The 19,256-nt window shown below is 37.8% G+C and overlaps 1 protein-coding gene across 2 annotated transcripts; it reads left to right on the forward strand.

Moving 5' to 3' along the window:
- The first annotated feature begins 436 nt into the window (after positions 1–436).
- On the forward strand, positions 437–19,103 carry LOC103707199 (uncharacterized). Of its 2 annotated transcripts, none has more exons than XM_039126021.3 (13): positions 437–729; positions 825–913; positions 5,834–5,937; positions 12,760–12,932; positions 13,051–13,229; positions 13,381–13,725; positions 13,839–13,903; positions 16,731–16,779; positions 16,867–17,020; positions 17,344–17,428; positions 17,512–17,581; positions 18,375–18,515; positions 18,658–18,799. In XM_039126021.3, exons 1-13 carry the CDS (start codon positions 600–602, stop codon positions 18,664–18,666), a joined length of 1,593 nt encoding a protein of 530 aa, XP_038981949.3. In that variant the 5' UTR covers positions 437–599; the 3' UTR covers positions 18,667–18,799. The 2 variants fall into 2 exon arrangements, with proteins under 2 accessions (XP_038981949.3, XP_038981948.3); XM_039126020.3 differs by having other exon boundaries at positions 446–729; positions 18,642–19,103.
- Positions 19,104–19,256: the final 153 nt, after the last annotated feature.

The following is a 19,256-nucleotide window of genomic DNA, read 5'->3' on the forward strand; positions in this document are numbered from 1 at the left end:
TATTTGCATTCTTACATCTAGCACCCTAACATAAAAAGCGTGTACAAAATTTTCGTTCCACCATATTTGAACTAGTCTCGTGACGGGATTGGTTCAGACTTAACATTGGCATAGGTTAATCCTACTTTGGCGCTAAAGATGCAACCCGACGTCTGCATTTGCACTAGTTTCGGCATACCTCTTGACGGGACTAGTTCAAACTTTACATTTGCATTCTTACATATAGCACCCTAACGTAACGCGTACAAAATTTTCGTAACACCATATTTGAACTAGCCTCGGCACACCTCATGACGGGACTGGTTCAGACTTCAAATTTGCATGCTTACTTATAGCCCTCGAACCCTTATAAAATAGAATAATTTATTTAGGATGTTCCATCAATCCGTCCATAACGGCATGTATGCTTTCGCATCGATGCTTCCAATCCCTGTAACTATTTGTTTATATTAAGTCAAAGAAATAAATATATTTTCCAAATGCCTTCTCCGACCCTCCCTCTCGCTCTTAAATTTTCCTTCCCAATGGCGATCGTCTTCTTCCTTTCTTGGTCTCATGAGTCCATCTGATCCGATCGCAAAATCCTCGTTCCGGATCGGATGGACTCCTCTTCCGCCTCTCTTTCCCATCTCTCCCTCGTCTCCAGGGCCAAGACGGCCTTCCACTCCGCCGCGGCTAAAGCCGAGAAGGTTCTCACCGACATCAAAGCCGATTTGAAGAGCGATCGAGGTGAGACTGATCTCTTTCTTCCATACCTGATTGTTGGCAATCTTGATCGGCTTTCTTGTACAAATTCTTGTTTTTTTTGGTTTAATTTGGTGCAGAAAGCAATGGGCAGTCCCAGAAGGGTCCGAGGAGATCCACGGACCAAGAAACGGTTGCATCTGATGCTTCTGATAAACCCCAACAAGAGGTCTGTTTAAATCTTTTTTCGATCGAAAAAAGTATTTCGTTATTTTTTTTTCTTTTACAAGAGTTCTCATATGCCGTTGCTAGAACTAAATTATGATTCTTTTTTTCTTTGCTTATATTGTCACATTTGATAATGAACTAGTTGTGTGTCTCAATAATACCTATATTCCTCAGTTGTGTGTTCTTTTAATAGATTAATACTATCGTGTGACCGAACAATCTTTGAAATTTTGCTATTATTTGGTCGTGGGTTCCTCTGCACTTGGTCTCGGAGAAATTAGCCAATTATGGAATCAACATACCACAACCATAACCATCTATCCTTATCCCAAGTCTCCTAACTATTCGGGGTTGGCAAATGAAGTAGTGGCGGAACCAACTTCCTGACAATCATTCTTGCCACTTTTTTCTTGTGTATCGCAGCTTTCTCTTGTCGCTCTTTTCATTATGAATTTCTCGATCTCTTTTCATTTCTTGACCCTGCTTTTGAATGGTGGTTTGGGTGATACCGGGGAGCGTCAGTTCTTTCCATCAATTCTGCCTGTGATGGTATTCTTCATGTCTTTAAGATTCAGAATTGGATGCTTGTTATAGGTGGCATTGCCCTGCTTGGAAGTTGTGTGATAGTTATTCAAGCAAGATACTTTATGAAAAGAGTGCTATTAAACTTCATCAAAAAGGCCATTTGATTTCTTTGCCTCAATATTTCAAACTATGATTACGATAAGGGTTTGGTTACTGTGACATAGAGTTAACTGAAGTTGGACACTGCCATGCTGTTCAATGAATGCCACCCTCATGTTTGGCATATTTAGATTTTTGGGATCTTTTGTAAAAAGGATTATGGGTACAATTGAATATATGTCTAACTTTGTAGGTGAATGTCTGGATTCGTGCATGCTGTGTTTGAATGTTGGGCATGGGTGTAAATGGGCTGGCGATAGTTATCTTAAACAGCTACTTTACTTTTCTGATTTATCTCAACTTCTTAAGCCTCCATTTGGAATTTTCATGAAAGTGGAGGTAACGTGAATTGTAACTCCCATTTGAAAGAAAGGTTGTAGCCACTCTGCAAGTTAACAAGACCTTAACTTGAAGACTGGTCTTTAAAGGTCAACAAATTTTGAAGTTTGAGTGAGTGTTTAAGAATAAGAAGATATTGTGTAGGAGTCCAGTGACCTTTTCATTTGAAAAGAAGATTATTTTAGGAACCTAAAGCTGTTAGCTCAGCTGGTTGGCACCTTCCTTTCTAAGTGAGATGTCTCAGGTTCAAACCTGAGTGGTGGTGAATAGCCACTGTATTCTTAAAAAAGAATATTAGGAAAGATAAGGAAGTTTAGAGACCGAAAATGCTACTACCAACAATTCCATGAAGAAATTTGTTGCTGTGAGTTAGAAGCTGAAAAAAATGATGGAACACCTCTTTGGAGGAAAGAAGTATACACCATAGCTGTTAGCGACGATACAAGAGAGTTTTACTTTCCTTTGAGGTGAGCAATAGCAGACAGGCCTGCTGAATACTTTGATAGAGTTGAACTAGTATGGAAAATGCAAAAGCAGATGAATAAGGAATTTGGATATCATGAAAAAAAGATTTATATTAAACTAACGCAAAAGCTGTAAGCATTCAAGAGCTAGAGCATTTGTCTTACTAATTGGGAGAGAGGCATGGTTTTGTATATAAGAATTGTTGGAGCATAAGCTATTCAAACCAACCATCCAAAAGAGGGTCATTAAAATTCGCTGCCTTCCATTGTTTATCTAGAATCTACTTTATTGGACTTTTACTAGTGACAGGTTCTATAATTTTATTGTAAAAGTGACTTCTGACATCATGTTGCGACTTTTTATATCACTATAAGTAATTAACTGTATTTTTTTTGCAAAAGTCATAGGTAACTTGTACTACTTTATTGGATTTTTACTAGTGATAGGTTATAAAACTTTGGGAACCACAAAATATTGTCAAAGTGACTTCTGGCATCATATTGTGTCTGCTTATATCACTATAAACAATTAAGTATATTTTCTGCAAAAGTCATAGGTAACTTTTACCAGGGCTAAAGTCCTAATTATCCAAAAGAACTAGCATATGCTCTGTGCTATGTGAGGGAATTATGAAAAAGGGACAATAAATTAATTTGTATACCAAATATAAAACTAAGAAGTAAGAAAATTTATGCAACGACTATTTAATTGGATACCAGAAAAAAGGAAGCTTATGCCTTATCGTACAAGAAAACAGCTATAAATATAATTAAGAGAACATCTACAGTAAAGAAGATAGGAGGGAAAACAAAAGAAAGCATAAATCATCCTTAAAAGCATCCTCAAGAGGTATGTCTGTTTACGTCTAATGCCAATTTGTGGCATGGGCATATGATAATGATACCCACAGAGAAATTGTCAAAATCTTTAAATACTAAGTGACTTTCTCCAAATTTCATTTGCAATAATTCTTTCCCTTTGAGTTAATTTAACTGATTCAACAATTTCTACAATAAGCATTGCAATAGGGGAAAAACCATCCATAGAAAGGATAAATATAAAGGGAATTAAAAGTTAAATGTGGAAATATATATGCAGAATTGATAATAAAATATAAATGTTATTTTTTTAAAATTAAACATTACATGAATGTCCTTCAACATAGAAACTTCTTAGAATAGAATAGAAACATACATGCCCTTGCAAATATAATATCTTAGTTATTCATAAGTTCAATAGAGAATGGTTAAAAATTACCAATATATGGAACCCAAGAATAAAACAATTCGACATAGCACAACCTTTTTTCACCATCATGACATCAGCAAGAAGAAAAGAAGATAGCACTTCAAGCTCAAGGAGCAGATGGAACTACTATTTTATCACTAATTAGGACATGCTTTGAGGGCTTCATAAATTGGCTTCCAGGCATTCTTAAATGCAATACAGAAAAATAAATAGTAGAAGGTTTTAAACGTCCCGCGCTGATATTCCACACTGGCTATCAACAACTTTAGAAAAGGGTAAAGGGAGGGGAGAAAATAAAAGGATCGGACAAACATATTGATGCTTATATGTATACTACCTACATAATCTAATCTTCCACAGTTGGATTTTGGACAGCAGAAAGCACCCTCAAAACTGTTGAATAGCACCATCTTCACATCACACTGTTGAATAACAGAATTAGAAAGCACACTCAATCGGAACAAATTAAAAAACTACTCAACCATTAAAATTTCAGCACCCTCAAAGAATAGGAGGAAAAGAGAAAAAATGAATACATCCTTAGAAAACTCATCACAGGATGCGCAAATACTTCTGACAACATTGGCCTTATTTGAACAATTGTGAGAACCAGTGGGGCCGCTCAAGAGCCGTTTAACCTTGGTACAACAAAGATTGCTCAACTCTTAAGAAACAATTCATTGAATAGGTGTCACCCACATTCTACACCTGTTATTAGGGCTAAAATCGGATCAGATATGGATCGGATACTAGTATATCCATATCCATATTTCTTTTGTTTGACGAATATAGATATAGATACGGATGTTAGTCGGGTGCAAAAATTTTTATCCATATTTACTTTACACAGATACGGATGCAAATTAGATACCAAAAGTATGGATATAAGTGCGGATATAAATCGGATAATTAGAATTTATGGCTTCAAAAATAAAGATATTACTAAGTAGATGATAAATCAAGTTAATTGCATGTTAATGTGGTCATTTATTTTTCTTAAAAGTTCACGAGTACTATATATAATTAAATAGGGTTACAAATGGAATTAGATATTTGGTTACAGATTGGATAGTTGTCTATCCATATCTATATCCATTTTTCTTGGACAGAAATGGATATGGATACAGATATGGATATTAGTCGGATGCTCAAATTTTTATCCTTATTTAGATAGTTTCGGATATGAAAATAGATCGAACGGATATCATCCGATCCACTTTTACCCCTACTTGCTATAGAACAAACATCACATGCCCCAATCCTATCAAACCAACTCTAAACTAAACATCACAGGCCTCATTATCACCAAACAAAATACAGTATTAGGAGCAAGAAAGAATCCACTCAACCAGAATGTGGATGCCAATAACCAACTAATCACTCAAGCTGAGTATATCAAACACAGCCAATCCCTCAAAAAATATAAATGAAACACATGATATGGAGGTAAAATTTTCTCCACAATGAAAGAATTGAGCATTGCATTATTTTATTTTTAATTCCCCATAATAGTTCCCCATATTTCTTAATAACTTTCTCTCACTTCCCATTCAAACCATGCCCAAAAATCAAACTATTCTACAAAACAAAGTCTCTCTGAGACATTCCATCAATTGCCTTCAGAGCCTCAAGCAATGAACCAAGTGTCTAAAAGCTGCCAAAATAAAAACTCCCAAATTATAGATATGATCCACAAAAACATTTCTTAAACATTCTAATGGATTTTCAGGATGGAGATTGCAGTGAGTTTCAACCATGGTGAGTGAGTGAGTGAGCGAGGGAGAGAGAGAGAAAGATGGGGATACAGGTGTGTGGAAGTGGGTTGATGTTTAGAGATATCGGGACATGTGGGGACATGCATGTCATTTTGACAAATGAAAGGGACAGGAAAAATTTTGCCACCTGTCTGAGGAAATATTCCTTAGGTGCCAGATTGGCTTTAATCCTATAGATAATTATAAACCTTTGGAGTCTTGACATTATATGCAAGGCTGATGGATCTGGGAACTTGATTATTGACAGGTTAGCATCTCAACTGATTATGTGGTGCTTCTGCCATTGCTGTTTCATTTTGGTGTCTTATAGATGAACTAACCATGTTGATCTCTATCATTGTATCTCTAGAGCAGTGAACTGTAGTTGGAAAGTAATGCTTATTTTAGAATGTTATTTTTTACACTGTCAGGTTTTAGAAAGAGACTCCACCAGAGAGAAAGATGTCTCAAACACATCAAAACTATTGGCCATTCCTTCAGCTTCTGTAATTAAACAGCTGGCTCTGGCTGTTGAGTAAGCTCCTTTTACTGAAAAATGTTCTTCATTTGATCTCAATGACTGTGAATATTCTATAAAGATTTAGTATGAAATATGTAGCCGTTAGCTGAATTACTAGATGAAAATGGGAAACAACTGACTTAAGTTTCATATTGATTGATATGAGGATATCCTTTTCTTTCACCACTTTTTACACTATTTATATTTTTGGTATAACAATTATTTATGTATGTATTGATGTATGTACTCATGCATGTATGTATGCATGCATGCATGTATGCATGTATGTAATGACTTAATTCTACTGCTCTTTTGATAGATATGCTACTTTGCTTTGGATGTTTTCAGAACTTTCCCTTCTCCTGTTTTTGCTACTAGCTTTCTTTATTTTAGTAATTTGCATTTTGCATTACATACTATATGTCCGCATGTTTTCATGTTAAATTCAATGTCTTGCCATCTCAGCCTAAGAAAAACACTTAATGAAATGTTTGATTTGCTTTCCTAATTTTACATTCAAAAAGAAAAATAAAAGAAAACAATATTAGGATATAGAGCATTCATTTACTCCTCTTCGACGGATAACTTTGCTTGCTTCTGCTTCTTGATAGTGCATTTTCGTGAGGAAGATGAGGATATGATGGTTACCTAACTGAGCAATGTTGATGAACAAGAGACTGGACTGCATGCCATAGCTCTATAGTTTATGCTAAAGCCTTGAACAAAAATCACATGCAAGGATCCTGTGCGATGCAGGAGCAGCAGGGGTCGACTCTCTGCTTTCAAGAGTCGACTCATGTGTAGTGGGGGTCGACTCATTGCTTTCATGAGTCGACTCATGTGTAACGGGGGTCGACTCATTGCTTTCATGAGTCGACTCTTGTGTTTAGTGAGTCATCCTTTGATCCTGGCAGCATGATAGAGTTGGTTTTGAATTAATTCTGGGAACAATATATGGTTAATCAGCTAGTATGCCATATACCATTGGAAAGCTCTACGCCTCTAGTTTCCAACGCACCTGATCTCGTGCCATTTGAAGATCCCTAGAGAAAGTTATGGCATTTTTACTACTGCATGTCTGGACTAGCAGCGCCTAGCAAAGTGCATTTAATTTGGTCTTTTTTCAGAACATAGTTTCATTTTTCTAAGTATCTTTTGGTATTTCTAAATATTGGAACTTGTAACTAGACTCCCATCAATGTGTTTTAGCACTGTTTTGTCTTACCTATGCTTAAAGGGATGTTTCAAGATAGCATATAAAACTGGTACATAAATGAAATGAAAAGGAGAGTTGTTATTTTTCAGAATTTCTTTCCAGCAAGCCTTTCTTGCTTTTGTGAGTTGAGTGGCATCCTCCTCCCAATCAAGCGTGTGGCTTGGTCGCATCGAGTGGCATCTGCGATTAGTAGCGTCGAGTGGCATCCGCTACCCCTGGTTGAGTGGCATCCCAAGATTATCTTTTTCTTGGTTGAATCCTTTTGGTTTGGCCAAAACTTGCAGGTTTCAGCCTGCATCAAATTGGTATCAGAGCAGATTTTTCTGCTGTGGTGTCCTTTATTTCGAAATTGTTCGATCCTCTTTGTATCTTCGGATCCTCTATAATGCCTCCACGGCGTCAAAGGAATCCTCCATGACGTTAAAGGGATACGGAGCGTGATGAAGTGCAAGCTGAACTTGCTGCATTAAGAGAATTGAATCAAGCACTGACAGACATGGTAAATAAACTCTGTCAGCGGATTCAAGCTTCACTCACTCGAAGCCGTAGAAGTCAAGAAGTGAACATAATATCTTCTTCAACAACCACAGCCAAAATAACCGTTCATCTTCTTCCAGTTTTGTTCTAGAACCTGGTGTTGCTGATCAATGGTCCATGGAACACTTGACTCGTGCTTTGGAGAATACTGATCGAAGCATCCAAGTTCAAGTGCAAGACTTTGATGGCAAACTTGATGCTGATGGCTATTGTGACTGGATGGCATCTTTAGAAGCTTTCTTTGATTGAAAATTTCTTACAGATGAGAAAAAGGTGCAGTTTGTGGCTACGAAGCTGAAGGGTCATGCTCTAATCTGGTGGCAACAATATCAGCGTAGCAGAGACCGAAGAGGAATCCCAAGAGTCAATACCTGGGCTGAGATGAAATTGAAGCTTGATGAGAAATTTCCTTCCTTGGATTATTCTCAAACTCTCTACCAAAGTTCCATCAGTTGCATCAGCGTGTGGAGCAATCTGTTGGTGATTATATAGAGCAATTCTACGAGCTTATGAGTCGTGTGAACTTACAAGAATCTGATGATCAATTGGTGGCCAGATATGTAAGTGGACTGAAATATAACCTCAAAGGCAAGCTGATGATGCATTCGCTTCATTCTCTGGAGGAAGCATATCAAAAGGCATTGAAGGCAGAAGAGAAAATAAAATGGAGTTCATACCGAAAGGGTGAAAGCTCAAAAGGGGTGAAAGAGAAGGGTAAGAAGTTGGCTCCTACCTCTGAAAAATAAACCCAACATCAGGGTGGAGGGAGTAAGGAGAGTGGGAAGTTTCATTCAACTTCCAACAAATATTTTTGGTGGGGTGAATCTGGGCATAGGTCCTATGAATGTCCAAAGAAGAAAGCTGAATTGCATCTTGTGGAAGAAGAAGATGAAGAGCCAATTTATGATGAAGAACCAAAGGCTAATCTTAATGAAGAATATTGTGAAGGTGGTTGTGATGCGGAAAGTCTTGTAATCCGGCAAGTGCTGACTGTTCAAGAGACTGATATATGGCTGAAGCATAACATTTTTCGAACCTATTGTCTTTCTTATGAAAAAAAGTGCATTTTGATGATTGATTCAGGAAGTTGTGAGAACATGGTGTCAAAAGTAGTGATAGAAAAGCTGAAGCTTTCTTGTGAACACCATCCAAAGCCTTACAAGGTTTCTTGGTTCAAAAAGAGTGGAGAAATCATGGTGACTCAGAGATGCAAAGTAAAGTTTGCTGTTGGCAAGTATGAAGATGAAATTTATTTTGATGTGCTGCCCATGGATGCCTGTCATTTGCTTCTTGGCAGACCATGGCAGTTTGATAGGAATGCTTATCATGATGGGAGGAAGAACACTTACACTATTATCCACAACAAAGTGAAGTATGTTTTGACCCCTATAAAAGACATTCCAAATAGTGTGCCTTCTTCGAACCAGATCGGCTTATTATCTTACAAGGATTTTGAAGAGTCCTACAAAAAAGATGGTATTGTTTATGCTCTGGTTACTACAGAAAAAAATAAAAAACTTGAAACAGAAGTTTCGGACGAAGTTCGAGACTTATTGGATAGATTCAAAGGCTTAGCTCCTGCTGACCTTCCTGCTGGTCTACCACCACTTCGGAACATTCAGCATCGAATTGATTTCATTCTAGGTGCTATTCTTCCTAATCTGCCTCATTATAGGATGTCTCCTAATGAGCATGCTGAATTACAAAGGCAAATCATTGATTTATTGCAAAAGGGATTGATTAAAGAATCACTTAGTCCTTGTGCTGTCCCTGCCCTTTTAACTCCTAAGAAAGATAAAACATGGAGAATGTGTGTTGATAGTAGAGCTATAAACAAGATTACAATCAAGTATAGGTTTCCCATTCCTAGACTTGATGATATGCTGGATGAGTTGGCTGGTGCAAAGGTGTTTTCTAAGATTGATTTACGGAGTGGTTATCACCAAATCCGAATTAGAAAAGGTGATGAGTGGAAAACAGCCTTTAAAACCAAAGATGGTTTGTATGAGTGGCTGGTTGTGCCATTTGGATTATCAAATGCCCCCAGCACTTTCATGAGGCTTATGACCCAAGTTTTGAAGAACTTTATGGGGATGTATGTTGTGGTGTATTTTGATGACATCCTGGTTTACAGCAAGGATAGTGTACAGCATGTGAATCACCTATCCAATGTTTTCAAATTGCTCCATGAAAACCAGTTGTATGTGAATCTGAAGAAGTGCTTTTTCATAACTAATCAAGTTTATTTCTAGGCTATGTTGTTAGTGCAGATGGCATGAAGATGGATGATGAGAAGGTAAAGGCTATTCTTGATTGGCCTATGCCTAGAAGTCTGACTGACGTGAGAAGCTTTCATGGTTTGGCATCATTCTATAGGAAATTCATCCGACACTTCATTACCATTGCTGCTCCAATGATGGATGTCCCAAAGAAGTGGGAATTTGTTATTCCTCAAGCTGAATTTACTTATAATAGTTCAGCCAGTCGATCAACAAAGAAGTCTCCATTCGAAGTTGTCTATGGCAGAAATCCAAGTCACGTTCTTGATCTCTTGCCACTACCAAATCAAACAAAAGTGAGTATGGAAGCTGAAGAGTTTGCTGAGCACATAAAGGAGGTCCATAAACAAGTTCGACATCAGCTGCAACAATCTACTCAAATGTACAAGTCACAAGCTGATGTTTATCGAAGGAAGTTAGAGTTCAAGGAAGGAGATTTGGTCATGGTATATTTGAGGAAGGAAAGATTTCCTACAGGTACTTATAATAAGCTGAAACAGAGAAAGTTTGGATCTTGTCAGATTCTGAAGAAATTGGGTCCAAATGCCTATCGAATTGAACTGCCTGAAGGATTTTCAATCAGTCCTACCTTCAACATATGTGATCTTTATCCTTATTATGAAGATGAGGAGAAGATTGTGTTTCAACCAAAAGACTTCGAGTGCCGCCTCTCTAATTCTTCGCGTGAGTTTGTTGATGTTCTGGATGTACGTTCTATCACGACTCGGCATGGCACTTATACACAATACTTGGTTCATTGGCAAGGAAAGCCACATTCTGAGGATGCATGGATTTCAAGTGAGGAGCTCAAGAAACTGGATCATTTACTTTGGGAAGATCTGAATTCCAACTCGAAGGCGAGTTCTTTTCAAGCTGGGGAGAATGATGCAGGAGCAGCAGGGGTCGACTCTTTGCTTTCAAGAGTCGACTCATGTGTAGCAGGGGTCGACTCATTGCTTTTATGAGTCGACTCATGTGTAACGGGGGTCGACTCATTGCTTTCATGAGTTGACTCATGTGTTTAGTGAGTCATCCTTTGATCTTGGCAGCATGACAGAGTTGGTTTTGAATTAATTCTGGGAACAATATATGGTTAATCAGCTAGTATGCCATATACCATTGGAAAGCTCTACGCCTCTAGTTTCCAACGCACCTGATCTCGTGCCATTTGAAGATCCCTAGAGAAAGTTATGGCATTTTTACTACTGCACGTCTGGACTAGCAGCGCCCAGCGAAGTGCATTTAATTTGATCTTTTTCCAGCACATAGTTTCATTTTCCTAAGTGTCTTGGTATTTCTAAATATTGGAACTTGTAACTAGACTCCCATCAATGTGTTTTAGCACTGTTTTGTCTTACCTATGCTTGGAGGGATGTTTCAAGATAGCATATAAAACTGGTACATGAATGAAATGAAAAGGAGAGTTGTTATTTTTCAGAATTCCTTTCCAACAAGCCTTTCTTGCTTTTGTGAGTTGAGTGGCATCCTCCTCCCAATCAAGCGTATGGCTTGGTCACATCGAGTGGTATCTGCGATTAGTAGCGTCGAGTGGCATCCTAGGATTATCTTTCCCTTGGTTGAATCTTTTTGGTTTGGCCAAGACTTGCAGGTTTCAGCCTGCATCACTGTGAAACTTGAGGTAGCTTTTTCAATTTTTCAATTCGCTAATGCAGTAAGCTGCACAAAGTCCATGTAATAGGGTTTCAACCTTTAAAACACTCATGACACACAAGACACACGCATCCTCCAACCACATAGAAAGAAAAATACCATGCTGTACATCCTCTGCAACTATTTTAACAGGTCTCTCAAACAGAACAAACAGAATTACATTAATTTAGACAAGAGTTTAGGTTCCCATCTGTATCATAAGGTATCTATGATATGCACCATGTTTATAGGCTATTGACATGGCACAATGGTGAATATATTTAGTATTTAATTTGCACTCAACCATCCCAAATATCTTTTGCTTCTACTCAAGATGGTTTGCAGTTCTTCACCATTGTTTCTCCTATTAGGATTTGAAAGTCCAATCTACAGATTGGACACAATAACAACAATAATGAGAAAAAAGATACTTTGGTTTGAGTATGGAGGCTCAAACGAAAATTCACTCTTGCTTTAAATAGTGCAAATAAAACTATAGAGGATTTGAAAGGAAAAAAGAAATTTAATAAGGGAAATAAGGCTAGCAAGTAATGTGAAGTTTGCATTATGTTATATTTTTCAAGCCATTAAGGATGAGAAAGATTTTTTCTAGCTAAAAATGATGAGAAAGGGACAAAAGGTAGCATGTTGTAAAGAGCAGTAAGATTAACAAAAGGCAAGTAAAATACTTTTAAAAGTTTTTCATAGTCAACAAGTCCGGATCTTACAATAAGGATGAATTCTGAATGACAGGTAATAGGAATAGGACAGTCTAGTGGTTAGGATAAACAAGGTTTAGAAGGATTTGGAAAAGATAAAGATTGTTAATGATTACAGGGTTTAGAAGATCTGGCATCCACCTGATGGTGGTAAGTGAAACATTTCCCTAGTTTTGTGTGAACTTTTCCTTTTTTACAATTACCAACTGACCTTTAGTACTGAATGATGGTTATAATGTTAATTTTCATGCCATAATTCCCATGCCAAGTACTAACAATATGTAGACGTCATGATCTTGTCTTTTACTCTTTACCTCTTGCATGTCCAGAAACATCGAATTTTTCTAAGACTTTTTTCCATCTTTGAAACTTCTATTATTTTATAAAATTTGCTCTCTTATGCAAGTTTTGATGTTTCATGCTACTTCCCCTGTAGGAGTGGAAAAAATTTTAAATCTATTAATGATCTTTCAACACATGTTGGAAATCCTTTACCGACCAAAGAGAAAACTGGCTTAAGCTTGTCCATCGTAAAGTCATTAGTTCTTCGTGAAAAGGAAGAGTGTGATGAGGAATTCCATTCTTTGATATGTTCTCTGTTCAAGTCAGGTAGGTTCATGACAGTAATGATCTACTTTCCTGTATTGCTATTTTATTATGCCTAAAAGTTTTGCAGTGTCACTTTATGATCCTTCACTTAATTGTAATATTTGCAAGACATCCGCAGAGGAACACTTTCCCCTGAGGAATAATGGATATTTCTTAGAGGTCCTTCATACAACCAGTTTGCTTAAGGATCTCCGTGGTGCACCACCAGAAAGTTTTGTTGTCCAACTGTCTCAAATTATTGGGGGCTTTAAATCCCTGCAAAAAATGGCATCATTTTGGCGGTGTGTCATTGTTGAAGTAAGTAGATGGCTTGTTTCATCTCATTGTTGGAAAAAGTACAGTAAAATTGATAGCATTTTTCACATATTTTTTCCCTTTAGAATGAATAGTCTTGTAAGAAACTTTAGCATTCCATTCTTGGCAATAACTGTCTTCTTTATACCCGCAGCTGAGGAAATTCTGGTCAGAAGGACAACCGGTACCTCAAATGCCATTAGATGCAGATCCTGACTTGAATTCCTGTCTCCTGCATCAGAAGTTACAAGTTATTAATTGTTGTATTGCCAGGAAACAGCGCCGAACTATTGCCAAAGAGTCACTGGATTCTATACTGAAAGAAGCCAGTCTTGACAGTATAGCTTCATCTGATCTTCCGGAAAAACTGTCTCCAAGTCATAATATTTATGCTAGAACCAGCAAGGGAGAGTCTGTTCTTAGACTTGGTGCTATTCATCCATCTGAAAATTTAACTATGTTAGAAACTGATGAACCTGTATACTCCCCAGTTACGCAGGTATGATATTGAACACTAAATTTCTGGTAATTTGTTGCTTGAAAACTTAGAAGATGTTGATTTGAAATTTTCAAATGATATTTTTTGATCTATATGCTGATATTCGTTTGCAGGAGTGTCCAGTTCTAACAGAAGAATTTATCAAAGAAACAGAGGAGTTTGTGCTGCGTACTGGGAGGTCTGTATGTTGCTGACTCCAGTTAGCTAATAAAGACCACAATAACATCATACTGCCCTATTTTGAAACAATAAACATTTCATATCCGTTCTAGATCCAAGTTAGATTAAACATTAGACTTTTGCCAAATATGGAGCGGTGTGGTTGATTTAACATGTTGCACTTTGCGCGTTTCTTTTCTTTTGGGCAGCATGACCTCAGATTTTCGTTTATGATGCTGCATTTTTTTGTAAATCTAATAATGTAATGATATATGTGATGATTAGGCATTTTGGCATACAAAGCTTGAAGGAAATGAATATGTATCAGCAGTCTCGTACCAAAAAAGAATATATACTAGAAGTCCATAAGAGTATGTATCTGGTGAAGCTAAATTTTTATTTATCCTTTCTCGGGCATGCTCCTTCATATTTTCATTCATGATACTTGAAGAGAGAAGTTGGAGAAAGCATAGAGAATTGTTAATTATGGGTGAAAGAGGTGCTAATTCTGCATAAAGCTCTGTGAACCAAACTTGATTGGAGTTCTCAAAATGAGCTTGAAAAATATGGCAAATATACCGAGGAGGATTGAAAGGCTAGGAGGAAACATGCGGACCTCCTTGGGGTCGCGAGGGAATGATAGCAAATGCTGTCAATAGTTGCATGGTGACCATCTTGGATATAGAAGCAAAACTCTTGAATCAACAATATACTCAGTGAAGCTGAAAGCCACTTATCAGGCTTCCTATCACTTGATCGAACTGACAAAGTGATTTGTGAAATCTTAATCTCACTTAGGAGATGGAATATTTCTGAGGGTTGAGGGTGAAGAAGATTTCACAGTTGCCTACTCTGGAGAGTTTGGTAAGGTCATATGATAAATACACGCATATACATGCACACAGAGGTAGAAACTCTTGTGACCTAGTAATACTAACAGCCTTCTGACAAGTCTTAGGATATGATACAATGCAAGTAAATGCACACATAGTTACATTTTATCTTTAATAAATCTATCTATAATGTCTATGTGAATGGATACAAATACATCATGTGTATGCATAGTTGCAATCCTACCGACTGAATTTCATCGGTACAATATTTGTCTATTGAAAGTTTCAGCGGTTTCTTTTGCATATGCCATAAGTGGTTACAAAGTTAGCCTTCTTAAATAATGATAAATACTTTTCTACTGAATCTGGATCCGAGTGCATTTGTAATATCTAAGATATGCCGAGATGAATGTGGTAGGAAGAGGACCGAGCAAGATCGGCGGAACCATCCCAAACCGCCCGGTTCAAGGCATCCCGAGCTGTACAGGCCGTGGACCGGGACGGTTCTGGCAACGAAAATGAGACCGACGTCGGAGGGAGAGAAGACGAAGGAAAAAGAGAAAGAGAGAGAGAGAGAGAGAGAGAGAAAGCGGGGGAGGGAGGGAGAGGGAAAGGGAGAGGAAGAAGCGAGAGAAAGGTTGAGGCTGGCCGGCGGAGGCCAGGAAGCCGCCGCGCAGAGGAGAGAGCCACGGAAGAGGGGCTCACTCTGGTCTCTTGTTTCGTTCGAAATAGGGGCTGGAGGGGCCCCTTTTATTTTTGGAGTTTGTGAGTGAAAGTCGGCAAACACATTGCCGACTTTCACAACAGGGGCTGGAGGGGCCCTTTTTATTTTTGGAGTTTGTGAGTAAAAGTCGGCAAACACATTGCCGACTTTCACTTAAAAATCTCAAAAATAAAAGGGCCCCCTCCGGCCCCTATTTCGAACGAAACAGGGAACCGGAGTGGAGCTCTTCTTCTGCGGCTTTTCGGTGGCTCTCCGGCCTTCGTCTTCTTTGCGCGGCGGCTCTCCGACCTCCGTCTCCTCCGCACGGTGGCTCCCTGTCCCTCTGCTGGCTCTCCGCCGGCCTCTCCCTTCTCTCTCTTTTTCTCTCTCATTTTTCCTCTCCCCGCCTCTTCTACTATGTTGGTATGGGCCTCGCATGGCACGGTGCGGGCCCGTACCAACTCGTGCCGCTGGGCAACTGATATGGTTCCCGGTACCGGTTCCGCTGACCCTGGGACCGAGTGTATTTGAGGAGCCATATAAGATGAACCTGTTGATGGAAAATTTATGGAGAATGAAATAAGTGTGATTGTGGAAAAATTTAATGCATATCATACTGATTGTACAAAACATGACATTCACAAATACACCATGAGCATCACATCCACTAGAAAGAGGTCTTGAATTTGTGAAGATTCTATCCTTTCTTAATTCCATAAAACAAATTTGGATTGATGTCTTAAAAATACTAAGTTAGTTTTGTTCGGAACCGATTTGGATGGGTAAAGACTTGGATTGAAAGATGACTAGTCATCTAGAATTCTATACTTCCACCTTGACGCAGGTTGACCATCTCATGGGATTTTGATTTTGTCTGAAGAACTATGAAATTTGTTTTCCTTACGAATGACTATATATTAATTATTTAATGGATAAGTGTTATCAGATAAATTATAATCTGGAAATATATAATTTGGAAATTATATTTAGAAATAATTAATCACTTAAAAAAAAGCTTTCTGTTGACTCTAAAAAAATGTGTGTAATTTTAGATACATTGTCTACATGTATCTATACAAATATATGAACTACATCAATGTTAGATATAAGACAAACAGATACATGGCGAGCAATAATATGATGAACGTGGTGGAATGTACTCAGACATGATATGTGAAATAGTAAGACTGTAAGCAAATGATACCACACAATTTTCTTTACCATTGTTACTTTTTTATGGGAAATCAACATCTTGCTTACATTCATTACTGCAATCAATTTAAATAGTTTATTGTTCTTCTAATGCTCAGTGTTGGTGCTGGGTGTTCTAAACTCCTCTCTGACATGCAAGCTTTCAAGGCAAGTCCAAAATCAATTTCAGCAATGCGTTAATGTTTTGTAGTTAGTTTTTCTTTCTGCGTGGAGTAAGTATAGATCATCTATCAGGCTGCAAATCCTGGGTGTATTCTGGAAGACTTTATAAGATGGTACTCTCCTCCAGACTGGAGGGCAATGGAGTCAGATGGTCAGGCTAATGATTCAGTTGATGGAGAGGGCTCATCTAGGCGAGGTCAGCTAAGTGGAAGAATGCAAAAAGAAGGTGCCTTTCTCCTTTTGACATTAAACTTATCACATTAGTGATAGTTATTGTTACACAATCACTTAAAAAAATTGCTCATACTCTAAATTTTATATAATGACTTTATTTCATAGGAATTGCATATTCTCATCTAATTGAAGAAGAGTGATCTTGTGAAATCTAAGAATAATTATAGCAACCTCTTTCCCTGAAGGGAAGAAAAAGGAGTGATTCCTTGCCTTCTGCTTGTCTGTTTCATAATAAACTGCATTCATGAAGGTCTAGGTTTGTTGTTGACTATGTACACAAGCTATTCTTGTGAAAACGTCCTTAGCCATTTATAGGTAATTTATGGCGTGAACTATGGGAAACTGCCAAAGCATTGCCTGCTGTCAAGCAAACACCACTCTTTGATGAGGATTTGGCAGTGTAAGTACAGAATCTTGTTGATGGAATTTATATTTACTTGAATATTGTTCGGGAAATAATGTCTAAACCATTTGATTTTGAAGTGAAAGCATCTTAACCACCTTGGAGGACATCCCACCATCTGAGCTCTTTGAGCAGCTCTTTGTCTCTGTGGTAAGTCCTATGTATTAAGTTCTTCCCTTCTTTGTGTGTATTTTTTCTCACGCCAGTTATACTTCATACTTCTTTTAGTTCCACTTCCTTATCACAATTTCTATCTGAGTAAATAAATAATAGTCTTTGGTGTTAGATTCCATGTAGTTATTGTCATGTGAATTTCCCAAGCTAAAGTTACTTCTTGTTATCCTTCCTACTTTCTGCAAGAATTCTCTTTATTCCCGCCTTACAATTCATGAATTAATTATGTGTGCTCTATGATCCGGTACTCAGTTCACATCAGTTTCCACTTTCTAGTGGCATTGGTTTTGAACAAGACAAGATAATAACATAACAATATTACAGTAAGCAAATTGCCACCACTAACTGAATCCCTGGAACCAAGTTATCATAATCTTTCTAGGGTAAGTCATGGACTTCAAGGGGCCAACTAGCTTGAAAATGCTGTATTATATCTGACTTGTTCAGTGGTAGCCAGGTAGCATCGACCAGTTTTAACTACAAATGGTGTTGTACTTGGAACAGGGAATTATCAGAGGTTTAAGCCACATTGCACTTGCTGTCCAATGCAGCAGGTCGTACAATAATACAAGTTCTTCATTGTAATTTAGGCATAGCCATTCCCAAGACCATGTACCTTCATTTAGGAAATGAAGTGATTCATAAGTAGTTTGTGGTAAATGAGATTTTTGTTGTGATTCTAACAGATTTGTTTCGAACCTAGTTAACCGTGCAGCTTGAAATCTATGTTCAAAAGGAACTGACAGTACCCTTGTTTGACAATATTCAGCTTTGTGCTGGCTTTCTGATAGCAGAAGCAGCGCTTCCTCCGGATGGGAACTTGTCAAAACTGTTCTACGAGTGCAAAGATTATGTTATTGCAACTTACCAAAGCGGCTTGTCAAATGAGAAGTTAGATGATCTCTGTAAGGTATGCTGGATTTTATCTGAAAACTTATTTTGCAGTCTTGAGGGCAGTAAGTCCTTGGTCTTGATGTGGTTCGGATTGATCGTTTCATCTTAACAAATAACCAATTATTTTGAATGTTTCTTTGAGGTATATGAAACCATAGAGGCAATAATTTTCCATCCAGAAGAAGCTTTCATGATCATGGAGCAGCCAGATGAAACAACACCAGTAGAACCAAAAAGCAGTTTAAAGAAATTTGGCCTGAATTTTGTTGGCAAAGACAGACAACCATTATGGAAGAGATCCTCAAAGGATGAGAAGAAATCAGAGGAAAAACATAAGCATGTATTTTCTCAACTGTTTGACCAAAAGGCATCTCTGTTTTCTAAAAGGAATCCAAAATCCAAAGCAATTCCGTCAAATTCTGCTCCAGATACTTTGGACGACAGTGACTGGATGATTGTATAAAAGATTTTTCCTTTCATAAGTTTGCATTTCATAGAGCATAAAAGGAATTTTGTAAATAACATATGAATGCTTTGATTTAATTTATTGATCCAATCAATGAAAAGAAAGCAAAATGAAGAACTTAACAAAGCCTGTTTAACACATCCTGTAGTATTTTATCAAAAAAATATGTACTGTCACTGTGTTCTTTCTCAGCAAAGCTTCTGCATTTGTTGTATAAGCGTTCCAGTCAGTGGGTTAATTTGGCCATCTGACCATGCTGTGGTTCTGTGTTACCACTAACGTGTCTTTGTT

Source organism: Phoenix dactylifera, chromosome 1, assembly GCF_051530095.1.
Source record: "Phoenix dactylifera cultivar Ajwa chromosome 1, Ajwa_hap1_PhDact_Kaust_v1.1, whole genome shotgun sequence".
Taxonomy (NCBI): Eukaryota; Viridiplantae; Streptophyta; class Magnoliopsida; order Arecales; family Arecaceae; genus Phoenix; species Phoenix dactylifera.